The following is a 19,567-nucleotide window of genomic DNA, read 5'->3' as shown; positions in this document are numbered from 1 at the left end:
GATGTTTAATGTAACACTCTTCAATAAAATGATAAACGTTTGAATGACCTTCTAAGAATCAATATTCAACTTTATTCAGGCACCAACCACTATATTATAGGTGTGAATTTACAATAGTCATCAATAACAACAACCCCTAATATCAATTATTGATTTATTATCGATATGATATTATTATTAATATCGATATTACATTGTGCTAACCTATTACTGTTTTCGTAGAAAAATGAATTTATTTTTATTAAATGATTTCCAAAAAATCAAATCAATAAATCGTTTGATATTTTTAAGAGACTTTATTAATTATTATTTTGATTTTATTATAAAATCATCATTTCAAAGAAATTAAATATCTGATTGAGAAATTTTTTTATTGATTTCTTAGATTCCAAGGATTAAGTTGGGGTTAAAAAATATCTAGTATGAACGCTGTAATACCTCAACAGGTAACAACTGTATAAAAAACATTTTCTAAAGTACCTATATTTTGACCCAAAAAATACAAAAATCGGGTGCTTCGGTAAGATTAATAATTTTCGAGATATACATACTAAGAATAGCTCCGAAATAAAAGTTTTTCGTACAAGATTTTAAGATGATATCTCAAAAACTGTTCACCTAATCGTTAAATAAATCCGTTTTTTTGTATTTGTTTAGGTCTAGGTCAAAATTATCCTATAAATTTTTTAAGGGATTTTAGATATATAATAAATAAAATAGACTAGAAAAATACTTTCTATCTCTCTCTCCTCTTTTCTCCAACTTCGGGTATACCAACAATATTAGTATGTAAGAAAACGTATAGGTAGATAATTATTAATTATATATTAACAATAATTAAAATTATTGATCATAACATAATTGATGTGATTAGTTTACTTTACTTTAAAACAGTTATATTGATTTCAGTCTTCTATTCCTATACGTCCTACCTTCTCATCTTGAACTAAAAATCTCACAGAATATTTCTTATTAATTATGTAATACAGATCGATTATAAATTAATATTAAATTAATGGGTAACACAGTTCTGCAAAAAAAATTCTTTATTAAGTTTCTTCTAGCACATCAAATTTCCTTCCAAAACTCATTAAATAAAGCAAAAGATCAGAAATTCGAAATTGAAGAAGTAAGTAGTAAAGATCCTAACCCTGTAGAGTCTCGCAAGAAGATCAGAAGATATGGATAGCCCGTTTACCTGTTTTTCACATGGATTATCACAAACTAATCAGGCAGTGGAGAATTATCCGTAAGGCAAAGCAGGCGCGTATCTAGTGGCAAGAAATTTATAACAAGCGGCACTCGTTTTTCCATAAAATACTTTGAACGAGATGAAATTAATGGCATTTGTGTTAAGAAAATAAATATGTCTTCTATAAGTGATATTTTCTCTAAATCTTTAGGCATCAATATTTCCAAACGTATGATATACATCGAAAAATTTTACTCTTAATTTTTCGTCTAATTTTGCCAAGTTCTAACAGAATCCACCCCGAAAATTTGAAAAGTAAATCTCAAATATTTCATACCCTCATTTTTTTGGGAACGTAAACGTGAATGAGAATTCTCGGAGTAGGCTACATAAATATTTTAATTAGAGATTCTTTCAATTAATGTGGGTAACATCAGGATCAGAGTCCCGGTCCATCTTTAGAGCTAAAGACCAGTCTATTTAATATAAATATGATTAAAATATAAAATAGGTACAATTTTATATCAACCTTGTAGATAAGAGAATTATATATTTATGAATCTTCTCATACAAAGTCATCACATATTTTAATTCAATTAATTAATAGATATAATAATTATTAATTCTTGTGAATTTATATGTTTAATTGTTGATTGTTGAGTTAGTTAAAGCATACTAAACTTAATCATATCAAACGTTAACGGTATTGAAAATTATGAAATATTTTTAAAATTATATAAAAATTCTTTTTATAAATTATTGAGAATTCATCCATTATTAAATTGTTTATATTCAATTCATGTAAACTAAACTAAGTATATTTATTTGGTTTGTGCTTTTTGTGTGTTTTATTAAACTTGGCTCGTGTTCGATTCACAGTAATTTTCTAGTTCCTGAGATACTGGCTTAAGTCGTAAACGAGAGGTATCATCGGCTGGTACCATCGTTTAATGGTAAAGTTACTAGATTTTTATGTCTGTATAATATTTAAAGTACCTGGATGACCGAGCTTTGCTCGGTATTTTTTTAGTTAAAAAAACACATATTTTATCACTAATATAATAACAGTTTAAAACTCCACATAAAAACCAATTTGAATGTCCCGGTAATGTACTTTATTTCATTAACTACGATATACCAATAGATGTCAGGAAGAGTCATATTTTGCAGTGTATGTTTCAGTTTTTCATGAAAAGGTGGATAAAACGACGTTTTTTAGAAATGAAACCTAGCTAGATCGACTTTTCGCCCCAAAAAATCCTACAGACTCATTTTCATGAAATCGTTGGGGCAATTTCCAAGATCGTTCATATGTCCATGATCGCTTTGAAATAAAAGCTTTTCGCACAATTTTTAAATAAATCGCATTTTTTTATTGTTTGGGTCAAAATTACCCTACTAACACGTTCAATCAAATTCACAAACAAACATTTATGTAGTAAATGTCTCAAATTTTCCAAAAAGAATACGAAAATCCTAAGAAAATTGCATCAAAGCGGGAAAAGTTTGTATATTCCAAAAAGCAACAATTTTATAAAGCCCGGAACAAATATGTCTCCATCTATCCAACAAACGTTGTATGTTTGCATTATGATAAACGTCAAACCTGAATGTCATATCATTAATAGACGAATTTTCCCAAAACTTTTAATGACTAATTTAATTTAAATAACTTATTTTATCTAATTTTAAATACTTTATTTATTATTTTAAGTTTTTTTATATGATTTTAATGAAATAAATTTTAATTATTTATAAACAAAAACATTTTTTTAACGTTGGTAATCTAGGTGAGTCAAACGGGTGTCGGCTTTCTAAAATCAACTTATTAACATTTTTTATTTTAAAAAGATAATACAATAAAATGTGGAAAGCAAGTATAGCGAATAATGTGGATATAAAACCCGCTGAAGACGACGATTGGGAAACTGATCCAGATTTTATAAATGATGTTGACGAACAAGAACAACGATGGGGGTCCAAAACAATCGAAGGATCTGGACGGCAAGTTGGGGCAATTGAGTAAGTAAACTTAATTTATAAAAATATTCATTAATTGGCTAATTGATAAAAATAATTTTTAGTATGGCAAAATTGCGACAAGAAACTGAACAAGCCGAAGCTGAACGAAAACGTAAAGAGTTGGAAGAAGGACCAAATCCTTCTTTTGGCTATGGTGGTAAATTTGGTGTTGAAGCTGATAGAATGGATCAGTCGGCTGTAGGACATGATTATGTTGCAAAAGTTGAGAAACATGTATCACAAAAAGATTATAGTGCTGGATTTGGTGGGAAATTTGGAGTACAAACCGATAGAATTGATAAAGTAAGGACAAATTTTCTTAAGATTTTAATTTTTTTCCAAAATTTGAGCATGTATGTTTTTAATTTTTCCATAGAGCGCTGTTAATTGGGATTACAAGGAAAAAATTGAAAAACATGCCTCTCAAAAAGATTATAGTGCCGGTTTTGGTGGAAAATTCGGTGTTCAAGCCGATCGTCAAGATAAATCCGCAGTGGGATGGGATCACGTTGAACAAGTCGGTAAACATGAATCACAAAAAGATTATAAAACTGGTTTTGGAGGTCAATTTGGTGTACAATCCGATCGACAAGATAAAAGTGCGGTTGGATGGGATCATCATGAAAACTTACACAAACACGAGAGTCAAGTCGATCACAAAAAAGGTTTTGGTGGTAAATTTGGTATACAAACAGATCGTATGGATAAATCAGCTGCAACATTTACGGACGAACCAACCAAAGTAGGAACGACATATACAAAAACAAAACCTGATATAGGTGGGGCAAAGCCGTCTGATCTTCGTGCAAAATTTGAAAATATGAGCCGTTCTGATTCTTCAGAAACTACTAATTCAAAAAGTCCTGAAAAGAAGGCTGTAAAACAATTAGATGCGTCGAAAACAAGTATGTTTTTGAATAAAAACTCTACAACGAACGTTGAGAAAACGGAGACTATAAAGAAACAAACGATTATTGAGAAAACTAGTGAGCAAGTTACATCGAATGTTGTTGAAAGTACTAAAAATGTTGAAAAGATTATTGAAAGTAGTAAAACAGACGAAAAATTAGCCGAGCAACCTGTAGTAAATGTACGTAAGATACCAAATTTTTGAAAACAGTTATTGGACATTTTCCTTATTTTAAAATTTTTAATTTACAGGAAACACCAAATTCGGTAGTTAAAGACGACCCAAGTTCAGTTCCCGAGGTAATTATTTCATAATTTATAAAAGTGTTTACTTATTTAATATACAGTGTCCCCCCGATAGAGGTAACTATACTTGTAAATTTTCTTATTTTGCATTTTAAGAAAAAAAGTCATTCTTTATAAGAAGTTTTGCTTATTCTGAAAAGTATGTAGGTATATTTAAAACTTCTTAATAATGTACAGGGTAGCCAAAAATTTGGTATCACTATTTTTTTTTGGGGTAAACTACCCTTCGTTTTTAAAAGTTGACAAAATGTTACTAAAAAAAATTACTCGAAATTAACAATTATGACTCCATACAAAATATCAAGAAGATCTTTCCAACTTTGACAATTCCATTCTTAGTGAATGTTTATCAGAGAAAATAAATTTTCTTTTTAATTTTCTAGCCTAATCCACAAAAAATTACACTCTCAAATAGTACATGTTAATTGATTTATTACTATTTTCTTTCTTACGTTTTTTTTTTATAATTAGAGCTTTGTTCAAATAAAAAATGATGCTTTATATACTTTAAATCTTTCGCCGTCCTCTTGCTCAAGACACTTTTTTTATTGATCTCTTAATAAATTGCTATTTTCCTTATAACTTTTTTTTATATGTAGGTACCAATTGAACCTATAGATATTCAAGCGAATCCAGAAACAAATGAAGCTGCGGCTGATGAAATTACTGAATTAGAAGATACAGGCTTAGTAGCAATCGCATTATATGATTATCAATCCGCTGCGGATGATGAAATATCATTTGATCCAGAAGATATCATTACACATATTGAAATGGTAAGTAGTTTTTCGAATCCGACAATTACAAGCCACGTTATGTTTAACGACGCCTATTTAAAGAACACATTATGTTAAGTTTACTGTAAATCACAATAATAATTTTTTCCCTAGATTGACGAAGGTTGGTGGCGAGGTTTATGCCGTGGAAGATATGGACTATTCCCAGCAAATTATGTACAATTACAACAATAATCAGAACTTCCAATAAATACATAAATCAAATCGAAGTACTTAAAAGAAATATAAAACATACTTTCCTGTCAGTATCAATTTTCAATCGTATTTCTTTAGTATTTGATTGGTTGAATTATATCAAGTCGATAAATAAAAAAGGTCCTCCCCATCATGCTTTATTTTACGCAGGCGTAAAATTTATTACCGAAAAATTTAATCTATTGAATACAAAACGAAATGAACATATAAATTCGATTGACAAGATAATATACCTCTTGATTTTACGCCACAATAAATTACGCGTATATATTTTGGAAGTATCGCTTCCATATATTTTTAATTTTGTAATTAATTTTAACCTAATTTTTTTATTTTTATAAAAAAAATATATTAATACTAAAAATGACCACGGTTATCCAATACGACCCACTTTTTTAGCGATCGGCTCCGTCTGTTTTATATTTCGGAGTTCATACATCGTAATTATTAAAGGAAAAATTTATATGAGGTGCTAACTCTCTAGAAAAATGTCGTCTTTAAAAAAACGCGTCGAATTGGGTAACCACGGCCAATAATAGACAATATAAGAGGTTTTTAAGCTGGCAATATAATCCCAAAAGATTTACAATCACATTAAATGAAAATAAATGTGATCGAAGAAATTTAACTACACGAATATAACGTGTAGAGCCTCCTGGAGAAAAGCACCTTCAGAGAACGAAAATAGTAAAAATACAGGGAGTTGCAGATCTGTTTTAAATTAAAAACTATAATCTGTGGTTTAATTATCGCTGCATGCAAATTTTCTAGGTAATAGACTAGGTATATGACCTTACCTAGGAGTTAAAAATTTATAAATTTTCTAATTATGATTCATTTATTGATACCCCGTGTAAATTCTTCTTTATTTAATATTTTTTCTTCAATGATTACAAACATTTGGAATATTTTCAGCTGTATGATATCGTAAAAAGACATTTCATCCAAATGCGCTTGCCAGTTGTCTATTATTATTATTATATTTTAATCATTATGAGTATTAATTAAATAATTACCAAATAATTGTTTTGTATATCATAGTGTTCAATTTTTAAAATATATTTTATAAATATAAAGCAAAACTTTTCGTTTATTTATTACTGAACTACCCGCTTCGCCTCGAATACAAAGATAACCTTCACTTCATTTGCCGTCACTTACCCTCCTTTTGTTCACAATTTCGTCAACATTACATTAACCTCTAAAATTATAAGTGTTTACTATATTATGAATTTATTAAACATAAAAACCTTCCTCTTGAATCACTCTAATGGTAATTACCTATTTAAATTTGTCAGAAAATCGTATTAAAAACCATATATATAAAAACAATCCATAGACTTATAAGTCCATTCATACAATTATATTAATAAAGTAATGTGGAGTCATTTATTTTTTTTATGAATACATAATTTAAGTTTATAACAGAAATATGATTTATTACATAATTTCATTGGGTTTTAATTCCAAAAGGGTATATCATTTGAGCGGAATCAAGTTTCGTATGACTTCGTCTATAATTATTCAAAGCATAACTGAAACTTTTATTAATAAGACACTACAAATATAGCAATAGATTAAAAATGGATAAATACGTGTATTTTATTTCTTCATTATTTCGCACCCAATTTTCGGGGTGTTTTTTTAACTCGACATTTGCAAAAATAAAAAAATGTATGACAATAATTTGAAAAAATTTTCAAGGATTTTGTGTTCTTAGATTCTTAGAATTTGCTTAAAAAATAATAGTTCTCGCACAAGAAAGCAATGAAAATATCTTTTATCTTTTCCCCTATAAAATAAGAATCATCTACAAAAAATATGCGGTTTCATTTGAACAAGTTAAATTTGAAACATATCTAAGAACACTCTCCATTAAATAACCTTTACCCTTAAAGGCTTTTCCAAACTGAACCGATTTTGAAGATCATCGCCAATTTTTTAGTTTTTTCGAGTATGGAAACCTACACTCGCACTTGAAACATAGTTAAGAACACTTTTCATTAAATTACCTATCAAACGAATAAAAAAAAAATCGAAATCGGTTCATCCGTTTAGGTGCTATGATGCCACAGAGAGACACACACATATAGCGATCAAACTTATAATAACCCTTTTTTTAGTTCGGGAGTTAAAAAATGTAGTTGACCACCGTTTAGTCTAGATGGCCTAGGCCCTAGAAATATTAACATAAAAATAAACATGCGTTTGGAATTGATAGAGACTTTCAAATGGTGATACTTTTGTTTAAAACAATTTTTTGTATTTATTTTTTTGCAAATGTCGGGCTAAAAACCACCCGGTATACAAAATTTGAATCTAATGGAAAGAAAACTTCAACCTTAAATTAAAACAAAAAATCGATATTTATTTATTACAGTCAATATTCAAGTTTTAAACTATTTAATTCACTTAAAAATTAATTTAGGGATGCCACTCCAAAGTTCCGGGAAATTGGGAGATAAACAAGTAAAAGTCGATAAAGAGTGAAATTCATGAAATTACACCACCGAATCCATAATACAATCGACCAAATCTTGAGAGATGGCAGCCCTAAATGTATTTATTTCTTAGATTCCTTGAGTCCCTGATAATAACCCGTATAATAACCACTCATATACCATGACATAAGCATAGAATTTAAGGCTTCATGTTCTTCGGATTTCATATTTTTCGCAAAACTAGGTGGAAATGGAGGAGGTGGAGGAAATGACATTTCACCAAACATATTCATTTCAATCAGTGGCGGTGGCGCAGATAAACGTGACATTTTATTCGCTGACGGATTTCTAGGGCCCTCTGATGTTCGTTTAGGTGGTATGCTATCACCAACCTCCGTATCCATATTCTGTAATTCGTTTGCCGCCTGTTCTTGGTCGATACGCGCTTGTGATCCATGTGAAGGTCGTAATCTTTTTATAGGCACTTTTTGTGTATTACCGTAGCCTATATATTGTACAGTAACTTCATGTTCGTTTTCAATATTTATAATAGTCGCTTCATATTCGATGTTGTCTGCATCGTATATAGCTCTACATGGTGCTCCAACTCTAGCTGGAATCGTTTTCAAAGATTGTTTTTCACTTTTGTTTTCACTTTGTGCGTTTAAACGTTCTTTTATTTTTTGCTTCGAACTACTTATTGCTATGTCGTATGCTTTTATTAATTCGGTATCATCCCAATCATCATTTTCACTGGATGTGGAACAACCGTTACGAGAAAATAATGCTGCCATATTCAAAAAAACGAAAATTAACACAGATTTTCTTTTGAAATGTTTTCATAACATACATCAAAACTCAATGATACCAACTTCATTAAAATTTAAAACATTACGAATAGCACCTTCAAAATATAAAGCCTGCTACACATGCAATAGTTTGTCAGTATAACAAAAGTCTTGACTAAATCCTACAAATCACGGATCTAGTAATTATAGTAGGGATCTAGTATAAAGTCCTACTTTGGACGAGGGGGGGTGTATCACTCAGGGGGAGAATCAATGTGCCCAGTTTTGATTGGCAGCGGCTCTCATTTGCGGGAAATTCAAATAGAATGATAACACTTCGTGTGTTTTAGATATTAATATTTCTATATCCATGGTTTTAGATTGCCTCAAGCAATATGCCTGCTTTTGATTGGCTGCGGCTGTTCACACTCTCAATTGCGGGAAAATTTAAATGGGTAGTGAATTCTGCGTGTGTTGTAGATTGGTCCGAGCAAAAAATCTTTCTATTTAAAGTAAAATCTTTTGCCCTAATTACAAGTATAATATTTTAACTAATTACCCTTGGATGAAGGAATATACCTTTAATATTCCTATGACCGACTAATTACCTAAAGAATATATCATAAATAAAAATGTGAACTTAAAACTAAATTAAAATTCATAAAATTGTGAACAAAAAGGAGGATAAGTGAGACCTATAACGTGAAAGACTTTGTTTTTAAAGGAGAATTTGGCCAGCAAAGCGAGTGGGTATCTGCTAGTTAAGTATATAAATGCAATGATTTTCGAAAACCAAATAAATGGATGCCGAAAAGGCGCCATAACTGATATTCAACACTTTCTATCCAGGGTATTTTAACAATTAACTCAGTCAATTTTTCTTTATCTCTTGTTTTTATTAAAAAACATCTCACGGACTCTGATTTCAACATTTGAATAAAATATATTTTTTTGGTTGTAACATTATTATATTTTAGCTAGACTAATAAAGTGGTGGTTTAAAAAGGATCGAATTCAAACGCCTAAAAAACTTTCACATATTTAAAAAAAATTGATATGTTTTCCATATTAGGCGATATTTCTTATTTCAACTTTCGCATTTCAAAATCATTTTTGTGGCTGTAAATCTTCATGTCGACATAATTCTTTTCACGAACATGACCGATTAGATCCGAATAGCGGCATTAGACGCATTATATGCGGTACACACTTCCTTGTATTACTTACGTGGGATGTGGCTAATGATATGACTAGTGCCATTTTATTGTGAGAGTGTTTGATATAAGTATAGACGCCATTAAAGCATTCGAAGTAAATTTGTATTTATTTACGAATTAGATTGTTTATTTGGTAATTTTTTTTACTCAAAGTGTTTAATTTATAGTTGTTATACATAAATCTATAATTTAAAAAAAAATTTTTTAGTTAGTTTTCGGTTGTTTATTAAAAAGGCTGTTTGAAAGTGCCGTCGTGTTTTGGCTGTTTTTAATTTTATACATCTGAAGCGTCGAATTTTTAATTGTTCATCATGGAGTAAGTTATAATTTTAATTTATCACTTAAAATCAATGTAATTTACTCTTTTCAATTAATAAAATCATAAAAAATATGTTAGCATTTTCCAACCTACGCATTTTTCACAATGGCGTGTTTTTCCCAAAAAAAAAAAATTAATGATTTTTTTTGTCGCTTTACAGTATGAGCTCTCGTGTTTTCGTCGGCGGTTTAACGTACCGCGTTCGAGAACGAGACTTAGAAAAGTTTTTTCGTAAATATGGTAGAATAAAGGAGATTGCAATTAAAAATGGTTTTGCTTTCGTGGTATGTAAATTTTGGATTAATTACGTGTTTTAACAATTTTTTGATAAAATTTATTATTTTCTTTAGGAGTTTGATGACTACAGAGATGCTGAAGATGCGGTTTATGAATTAAACGGTCGTGAACTATTGGGTGAAAGGTTAGTATTTTTTAATTTGATTTTTTTTTTAATTTGCTTTATTTTAAATAAATTTTTTTTTCTAGAGTATCCGTTGAACGTGCTCGTGGAACACCCAGAGGTAGTGATCGCTGGCGTGGGGGTGGTGGCGGAGGCGGTGGTGGTCGGTCATATGATCCACCACCAAGAATGCGTAGTCGTGAAAGGTATGTGTCAATGAACCTCAATTTTTTAAACCAGAAGTATTAACATAGATGATAAATTTTATTTAATTGATTCTCGAAATTTTTTAAAACTATTTAATAGAGGATGCTTGAGATTATTAAGTTTACTTAGCTCTAGATCTGTTTCACATAATAATACCCACCAGTGCACAAAAAATTTCGATGCAGCTTTTTAATAATTTAATTTTTAAATAAAATTATATCCATCAATTATTCTAAAATATTATTTCTTTTTTTCAGGATGGATTCAAGGTAAATAAAGATCTTTTCGTATCAACGGTGCTTAGTTGAATCCGGGGCTTTCGCGTTGAAAATTTTGACTGCAATATCCGGATTCCGCATTTGGAACCTTATAAAAATAAAACAAGATAATTGAAAAAAATTATTATTTATTTATGTTTCCAGATATGGTCCACCAACTCGAACTGAATACAGAGTGATTGTAGAAAATTTATCAAGCAGGGTCAGTTGGCAGGTAAGCAATTTAACAAATTTCGTTTAAAACGTAAAAATTCTTTAGAATGATTATTTCTGTCGTTAAATACAAAAATTTTTCAAATATTAAACAAAAAGCAAAAAATTTTAATGAAAATAGCTCTAGCCCTTGTTTAATTTGAAAGTGTGGTAATTTCAAGACCCAAGAATTTTGAAGAATTATTTAAGACCTATTACCAACGCTTTATCGAATCCAAAAACGCTTCTAACACTTAAAAAGAATGCTGAATTTGTGGTGATGTGACAGTTGAAGGGAACATCGTGTGAATATTCCAGTGGGAACAAATGCAACATATGGACGTCACTTTCATAATTAAACTCTGGGCTTTTTTTTTGTTAATCTATTTAATATTTTATTTTTTCAAAATTTTATTTATATATTTAATTACCTATGAAATATATTATTAAAAAAAATAATTTTCATAACAGTCCAATCCAATTCCATATTGATGCAGTTCCATATTGGCTAAAGGTTGGTCCGCTTCATGGTCAACCCAGTGCCAAGGTTACAAGGTAGTCTAATTGATATCCGAGGTCTGGTCTGAGGTCGGATCAACCCTTGTCACTTGTTCAATCAATAACACGCGTGCGTCCCAATTCGGAGAGTAAGGTTCACAACCACGTTATCGACTCGATCGACAAATCAATCAATCAAATCAAATCAATACAAAATGATTCACATCAACGTTCCACCCCAATTGAAATGAGGTTTTGATCAAATTTGCACACAAAGATGAATTATGAGAGGTTTATCCGAATTCGAAATGAAGGAATTATGAGACAAGACTACTCTACTACTCTACAATTCAATCCAAAAAGTCAAAGGTGGTTGGAACACATGTATTCACATCCCAAACACGATTATATGTTGGGTCCAGAGTCGAATCTAGTATCAAATTCCCATTGCCGATGTTTTCAACGGCCTTTCAGACAGACTAGTTTACCGTCGACAGGTAATTAAATGGAATTGCCAAGCGCACACAGACTACCCACTTTTTTCTAAGCATGCATTTTTAATTTATTAATTTAATTTTTTTTTAAACACGTATTTATTTTTCAAAAAATATATAAAACAAAAAATTATGTTTAAGTGATAACAATTCTATCGGCTATTTTTTAAATTTATCTCCCTTCATTTGCCTAATTTTTATTAAAATTGCATTGTTGCTAATTATATTCATGCTATCTGGGTATCGAAATTTATTCTAAATAATTTACCATTAGCTTCAATTAATAACATTAGTTTTTCACATGTGCATTTGTCAGAAAGGCCAATAATTTGATTATTAATGCATAACTTGCAAAACGGGGACCCGTCTCCATGGTTAGATCACGGAGGCTTTTTAGACTACTCTCAAAGAGATAAATTGAAAGATAAGAATCCAAATTTAAGTGAATTAAAAAAAAAAGATTTGTAGAAATTGTTGCTTTGATTATTTTCGGTCAAATTCGAATTCGCTAGATTTCTCTTCACTAGCCAAGTATACTAGAATATGAAACGTCGAAAAAAAAAATTGTGTGTATCAGCTCCGAAGCACGACTAGAGTTTACTCCTTAAGTGTTGTATAGTATGCTGTGTTCGTCAGATTATTGTCAGTTTCAAACAATAGATGCTTTATCGATAGCACACAAGTATACAAGTTATACACACGCATTGCTATAAAGTGAAAGGTGCGCACGATTATTTTCGCACCAAAAACGTAACATGATCATTGGATCACTAGATTTTACTCTTCATTGTTTTTTCATATCGAACGCCCTAAATGAAAATGGGCTCTTTAGGAGTAAACTCCAAAAACTCTTTTGTATTCGAATAAAAACAGAAGTAAACTATTTCAATACGAATAAAATTAATGTTTTTAAATCGAATAACTTCCAACTTATCTAAATGGGCTGGATGTATCAAGTTTGGTGAAATATTCTCATATATCGATCTGCTTTACGATTATCGCATTTGTTCTTAGAATGATCCAATTATTTGCCTTTCTGGTGCCAATATTGTTTAATTTACTGCGATTTAAACCAAGAATATTTTTTTCGAAGAGTAAAATATTAATTCCTATTTAAGGCTGCCACCTCCCAAGTTCTAGTAAGTAGGGAGATGGTGAAATTAATCTGATTACAATTAAAAATTTAAATAAATATCCTTCAAATAATTTAAAATCAAAGCTGCTCAAATCTTTCGAATTTTCATGAATAATAAAATTAACAAAAAATCTCTTTATTTATTGAACTCTGGAGGATTTATGTTGATATCGGGAGTCGGAAAATATACAATTTCTGGAATCTCCCGGTCAAATCTGAAGAGGTGGCAATCAGCATATATTCTTTGTTTAAACAATAACGATAAATTTCAAAACAATTCAAGTGTTTTTATTATTGCTGGAAGGTCTAAAATTTAAAAACATATATTTCGAAACTAAAATTTGTTGAGCCCCAAAAGTTTTTTTTGGATGCTTTTATATTTTACACAGCTGCCAGTGCCTACTTACAAATTTTGATAATCATTTTTTATGTGATTACCTGTTGATGTATTCGAAATAAGTTTATCGATTTGATTCTGAATAAAACATATCCAAGAACTTAGCAATTAAAAGAAAGTCTGCATTAAGACTTTTATAGATCCTCCGTTGCCATGTATTGAAGAAAATGAGCCGTACTGATATTAGAGAAAATGAAACATAGTAGCCCGAATTGTTAAAGACAATAGCAATCGAATTGTAGTTAGACAAAATGATAAATATGAGATTATAAATCTCAAAAAATCATGTTCATGAATTTTTTTACAAAAAGTAAATCAATTTAAGGTCGAATTTTTTTATATTATGTAAAGAAAAATAATTTGAAAATATTGATATCAAGAAATGTGTATAAATTAAGAAGATATTAAAATTTCCGTTTTACAAAGAAAAAATATTGAAAATTCAGAGAAAAATGAAATTTTCTAAGATATAAATCTCACCTGGACGTCAATTTTGATAAAAAAAAAACAAATGTAATTAAGAAGAGAAAAAGCATTTGTTTCATTGAAAAATATTCTGTTTTATTAATACGATAAAAAAAATTGTAGCAAGAAAAACAAGATCTATCGAGTATGAAAATTTATATTCCAAAATGAAGACAAAAATCTGACCTCTAATATAAAAAAGTGCTGATGCAGTGTCATGCAATTGTTGAAGAAAAATTAAAAATCATGGAAATTTTGACGAAAAATGAAAGTCACGCAAGTTTTGAATAGAAATTGCAAGTCATGAAATAGTAAATCATTAATTCAGAATGAAACATAATTAAAAAAAAATGTGAATAACTATTTTATTATCTTATTCAACTACGAAATAAATTTAAAAAAGAAGCTTCCAATACCTAAAAAATTATATTCGATTTAAAAAATTATCTAAAATTAAGTCTCCAATATCAAGAAAATTCATGGGTTAAACGAGATAGGATTCCAATATCAAGAAATGGCAGTATATTGTTATAGACGTTAAACTTATCTGAAAAGAAAATGAAAAATTTAGAAAACAGTGATTTCCGGACAAAAAAAAACTTACAATTTCTAAAAACAAAAGTTTTAAAATTATAAAATTTAAATTATTTAAACATTTTTAGCCACTTTAAACAATTATGTTTCGTACTTGTATTTATTATATGTATTAAGGTGGAATTCGATGCATTTTAAAGGCAAATCTAAATTATTAACCTGAATACAATCTATTTTAGATGGAATGTCTTGAGACAATCTCCAGAAATTCATTGGAGCTAACTAAATCATAACCGAAAATGTAAAATATTTAAAAAATATATATCCGAAAAAGAAAAGCCATACATTAAAGGGTATCGTCTTGCATAGGGGATACCTTCCCCCTCTTAGTACTTTTACGAAACTTTTAAATATTTTTTTCATTTCAATGTTCATAACTCTCCTACAAATTTTAGATTTGCCTTTAGTTAACTCATATGATTCACGATTTTTTTTTAACTTTAAAAATTTAGGACAAATGTGATTCAAAAACGGCTTCCATTATTAGTGATACATTCGGGGGCGGACTAGCCATGTGGGAGTTTGAGAAAATTCCCGGTAGACCGATGATCAAAAAACGAGAAAATGTCGGTTCAAAATGTCCGAATATTAAATTTTCAATTATAAATATGTTTTACACTCCAAGTAATTTAAATAGTCCAATATTGAATTCAAATTTCATTGAATTGTGTATAAAAGCTCATTTCAGAGTTAAGAAAGAGATAACATATGTCTGCCAAAGATTAAAGTGCGTATCCGATTAATTTTTTGCAAGACGAATTTGGTATAAGTTCCCGGTGGTCCGTTTCGTGCTAGTTCGCCCCTGATCGCGTTTACAATAAAATATATGTTATTGGAAGGGGTTACGTAATACTATGCGTTTTATTTAGCGTGTGCAAACTGTCTAAGACTTTAAAAAAAGCGTCGGCACTTGGGTCTATTTTACAATTGTTTAATAATGTCATGGATTTTAATCTAACGTAAATATTTGCCTTGGTTACTTCATACGCTTCAAATTTTATTGAAACTGGGGGCTACGTGCTTTGCAAACATTTAGAACGCGGTCATAGTTAATATGGGGTGCTAGATGTTTGCAAGGAGCGTCGTCTACCAAAGTCACCTTTCTCATCTGACAACAACCGAACCATTTTATGTTAAAATGAGGAACGTTAGCTGTAATAGACCGGGCTCTTATCTTTCAGGGCATATTTAAAATTAATTCAACTTGTGGTACACCATGTTTGCGTAGATAAAAAATTAACACGATTTTCACAATAGTCTCTCAAATTTCTAGTCGTTCTGAAATGAATGATTAATGCTACGCTGAACCGTAGCGTAGATGTAGTCAAGTTGGCTATACATAATTATGACGTCCAATTTTGTGTTAAGTGTTTATTACGATGTCCATTAGATGTATACTTAATGTTTTTCCTTATCGAAACACCTTAATACAAAAAAATGTTTCTATAAAAAATACAAAATAATCAAATGAATGAAATCAAACTAATGTTAACAATTAAGTTAGTGGTTAGCAGGTGAATCGAAGGGAGATAAATCGCCTTTTATGTTAAAAAAATATATTTTTTTTACTGTATTTGTTATTTATTGTTGTCTCGAATTCATTATTTGATTCGCGCCAAAGTAATTATATTTCTTATTACTTATATAAATATTTATTCTGTGTGGCGTGATATTTTTATATTTATATGTAGTTTATATTTAAAAAAAATCATTTATTTCATTTTATTTTTTATTATTTTTATTTTTAAAGTAACTTGATACCACTGCTAATATAATTCTCTGTGCAGGATCTTAAGGACTACATGCGTCAAGCTGGAGAAGTTACATATGCAGATGCGCATAAACGCAAGAATGAAGGGTAAATAATCCGAATTTATTTTTTTATTTTACTCAGTTACTCTAGTCTTTAGAAAAAAAGAACCTGAATTGAATCATTTCCAAATAACGGATCATTTTGAGAAATCCCCCTCAAAAGCTACTGTGATGATTCTTTATTATTTCCAGGCCAAATAAGTGTTTTTAGTAAACCAAATATTAATCGCAAAGTTTTAAATTTAAAAAATAAAAGTTAATTTTGTTTTTTATTTTCTTTTATAGACTTGTTGAATTCGCTACATACTCGGACATGAAAAAAGCAATTGATAAATTGGACAACACCGAAATAAATGGACGTAGAATTCGTGTAATCGAAGATAAGTTCTCTGGTGGACGTCGTTCACGTTCTTCCGATAGTCGATCAAGATCTCGATCGCGTTCACATCGTCGTTCACGATCCAGAAGGTAAGTAAAATTGAAAATTAGCATTTTTAATTTGTATTTTGTATTGAAATAATTTTTAGTCCTCATTCTTCTAGCCGTAGCGGTTCTCGACGTAGTCGTTCAAAATCACGTGATCGTTCAAAGAGTAAGTCACGTTCACGATCCCGCCCTCGTTCAGAATCAAAACGTTCCAAGTCACGATCAGTTTCAAAAGCTAAAGAAGAATCCAAGTAAGTATATTGTTTTAATTCAACTCTGTGCACAAAAATCTCGTTAATTCGAGGTCATTTTGACGTGAAAATAGGATTAACAAATAATTAAAATCCGACTAAAGTACGTACTAGATACGTTATTATATCTCACGTATTTTGCAATTGTTTAAGTAAATTAATTAAATTGTTTATAAGAGATTTGCGACTGTCTGTGGCAGTTTTTGAACTTCCCACTTTGAATGAGCATAAATATTAGTAAGAAATAAAACTGCATAAGGTCTATCTAAAAAAAATATTATTTTAAACCACCTTCCCATCGCTCAGAAAATAAAAGACAAATAAATTGAATCTCTTGACTCAGAAGGAGGAAATTTTAAGTCTAAGTTGACCTCAATCCGAAAAGCAGAATCGGAGATGTCGACCACTTGTTTGGCCGTCTCAATAATAATTTCAAAAAATCTTTCATGAACATTAAGTTAATATATTAATTTAACTTCTTTTAAGTTTTCTATAAAATTAATGTTTTTCATATACAGTGTGTCCCCGGATAGAGATAACTATACTTGTAAATTTTCTTATTTTGCATTTTAAGAAAGAAAAACTTCTTATAAATAATGACTTTTTTTCTTAAAATGCAAAATAAGAAAATTTACAAGTATAGTCATTATTTATAAGAAGTTTTTCTTTCTTAAAATGCAAAATAAGGAAATTTACAAGTATAGTTACCTCTATCCGGGGACACACTATATTTTTCTCATTAAAAAAACTGCATGCTTATAGCGATTATAAATATTGATTTCATAAATTTTTGTTTACAGTGATAGATCTCATTCAAGATCACGTTCAGGCAGTCGAGATCATAGTAAATCTCGAAGTCGGAGTCGAAGCCGAAGTCATTCAGCCGACAATGCTGAGGCTGACCGTAATGGTGATTAAACTTCATCCTAATATGAAAATGTTTTTTCATTTTACATATTAATGATATAATATTAAGTCTTAAAAATTATATAAGTTTTTTATTGCCACACACAAACCAAACTTTATTTTAAATTTATTACAAAAACTTAAAAAAAAAAAATAAAATAAATTTTTGATATTTGAAATAAAATGGAAGAGAAGTAAAATCAATATTAAATGTAAGTTAAAACATAAAAATGATCTTAATTGGATCAAATTAATGTAAAATATATTTAATTTGTAAAACTTATAGGACGATTTTTTCATATAAAATTGATATTTTGAATTATATTATTATTATCTTTTTAGAAAGTAAGTTTTTTTTGTTTACGTTTTCCTCAACTAATTGTGTTAACATCATTCTTTTTTTGTAATATTCACTGTGTAACTCAAAATCAAACCTTTAATAAAAATTAACTACAATTGTATTAAGATTTTATTTTAATATCAAACCTTTTTTAACCCATATCTTCCCACTGTACCATTTAAGGTGCACTTACATTTTATGTGACAAAACAAAATATTAACAAGGTTCGACAGGTTTTATAGTTTTATGTTATACTAGACATCTTCGCAGTTACTTTAATAGTGTTTGACAGTGATTGTGGTTATTCATTAAATTTTTATAAGCCATCGAGTTTTGTGAATTTCAACCAATATGAGTTCCCGGAAAGGGTAAGTGATAAGTTTTATATTTATTATTTAAAATTTTAGTGTAACGGTATTTTAGTAAGTTATTAGTTCTACTATCGGGTAATATCATGAACATGGTGATATTTTATTTTTATACGTGACTTTTGTTCGGTTAAATTGAACGCCCCATTTGAGGTGCGTTGGGAATGGGAGGCACCATGATAGTTTGTTGCATTATTTTTATTTAAACGTAGTTTTTATACATTTGGAGTTATTGTGCTCTTGTTTGCTTGCTACAGGTTGAATGTTCATGAAATTATATCGATCTTGGAAGACGATAGTCTTACAATTTCTGCTGACATTTTTATCACGCCACCTGGAAATGATGATTTGAGTGATGAAGATAGTGGAAGCGAGGATGTAGTGGAGATTAGTAATCTATCGCGTCGCCAGTTGTTGGCTGAAGCTGAGGTTCGACGTACGGTTCTATCATCAGAAGGAGTTCTAGAAACGGTAGAAGATATTGATGATATAAATCAGAAAGGAGAAGAGGAACAGCCATCCACATCCCAAGGCGTTTAACATCCTGCAAAGAAAGCTAGGACTATATTCAAGAGGAAGTGGAAGCAGACGGATATAACAGCAAAACCTGAGAAGGAA

The 19,567-nt window shown here is 29.8% G+C and overlaps 3 protein-coding genes across 4 annotated transcripts; 2 read left to right on the top strand and 1 right to left on the bottom strand.

Moving 5' to 3' along the window:
* Nucleotides 1-2,930: 2,930 nt before the first annotated feature.
* On the top strand, nucleotides 2,931-6,403 carry LOC123297329 (src substrate cortactin). Its single transcript, XM_044878941.1, has 7 exons — nucleotides 2,931-2,982; nucleotides 3,044-3,214; nucleotides 3,277-3,517; nucleotides 3,591-4,304; nucleotides 4,376-4,423; nucleotides 5,029-5,205; nucleotides 5,320-6,403. The coding sequence occupies exons 2-7, from the start codon at nucleotides 3,057-3,059 to the stop codon at nucleotides 5,398-5,400; spliced, it is 1,419 nt and encodes a 472-aa protein (XP_044734876.1). The 5' UTR covers nucleotides 2,931-2,982; nucleotides 3,044-3,056; the 3' UTR covers nucleotides 5,401-6,403.
* Nucleotides 6,404-7,834: 1,431 nt separating this feature from the next.
* LOC123298292 (survival motor neuron protein) lies at nucleotides 7,835-8,708 on the bottom strand. The gene has a single exon (XM_044880251.1). It carries the CDS (start codon nucleotides 8,654-8,656, stop codon nucleotides 7,985-7,987), a length of 672 nt encoding a protein of 223 aa, XP_044736186.1. The 5' UTR covers nucleotides 8,657-8,708; the 3' UTR covers nucleotides 7,835-7,984.
* A 1,166-nt stretch (nucleotides 8,709-9,874) lies between these two features.
* LOC123298522 (serine-arginine protein 55) lies at nucleotides 9,875-18,369 on the top strand. Of its 2 annotated transcripts, none has more exons than XM_044880551.1 (11): nucleotides 9,875-10,000; nucleotides 10,076-10,183; nucleotides 10,347-10,470; nucleotides 10,537-10,607; nucleotides 10,673-10,792; nucleotides 11,051-11,062; nucleotides 11,216-11,285; nucleotides 16,634-16,704; nucleotides 16,944-17,126; nucleotides 17,186-17,335; nucleotides 18,136-18,369. In XM_044880551.1, the coding sequence occupies exons 2-11, from the start codon at nucleotides 10,179-10,181 to the stop codon at nucleotides 18,251-18,253; spliced, it is 924 nt and encodes a 307-aa protein (XP_044736486.1). In that variant the 5' UTR covers nucleotides 9,875-10,000; nucleotides 10,076-10,178; the 3' UTR covers nucleotides 18,254-18,369. The 2 variants fall into 2 exon arrangements, with proteins under 2 accessions (XP_044736486.1, XP_044736487.1); XM_044880552.1 differs by having other exon boundaries at nucleotides 9,878-10,000; nucleotides 17,201-17,335; nucleotides 18,136-18,368.
* The last annotated feature ends 1,198 nt before the right edge of the window (nucleotides 18,370-19,567 follow it).

Source organism: Chrysoperla carnea, chromosome 4 (assembly GCF_905475395.1).
Source record: "Chrysoperla carnea chromosome 4, inChrCarn1.1, whole genome shotgun sequence".
Lineage (NCBI taxonomy): Eukaryota > Metazoa > Arthropoda > Insecta > Neuroptera > Chrysopidae > Chrysoperla > Chrysoperla carnea.
This window is presented reverse-complemented; position numbering and strand designations above follow the sequence as displayed.

Coding starts and splice junctions, on each gene's coding strand:
- LOC123297329 (XM_044878941.1), top strand. CDS start 3,057: ATGTGGAAAGCAAGTATAGCGAATAATGTGGATATAAAACCCGCTGAA. Junction 4,305..4,375: donor CCGAGCAACCTGTAGTAAAT/GTACGTAAGATA, acceptor TTTAATTTACAG/GAAACACCAAATTCGGTAGT. Junction 5,206..5,319: donor TCATTACACATATTGAAATG/GTAAGTAGTTTT, acceptor TTTTTTCCCTAG/ATTGACGAAGGTTGGTGGCG.
- LOC123298292 (XM_044880251.1), bottom strand. CDS start 8,656: ATGGCAGCATTATTTTCTCGTAACGGTTGTTCCACATCCAGTGAAAAT.
- LOC123298522 (XM_044880551.1), top strand. Junction 10,608..10,672: donor CGTGAACTATTGGGTGAAAG/GTTAGTATTTTT, acceptor TTTTTTTTCTAG/AGTATCCGTTGAACGTGCTC. Junction 11,286..16,633: donor CAAGCAGGGTCAGTTGGCAG/GTAAGCAATTTA, acceptor TTCTCTGTGCAG/GATCTTAAGGACTACATGCG.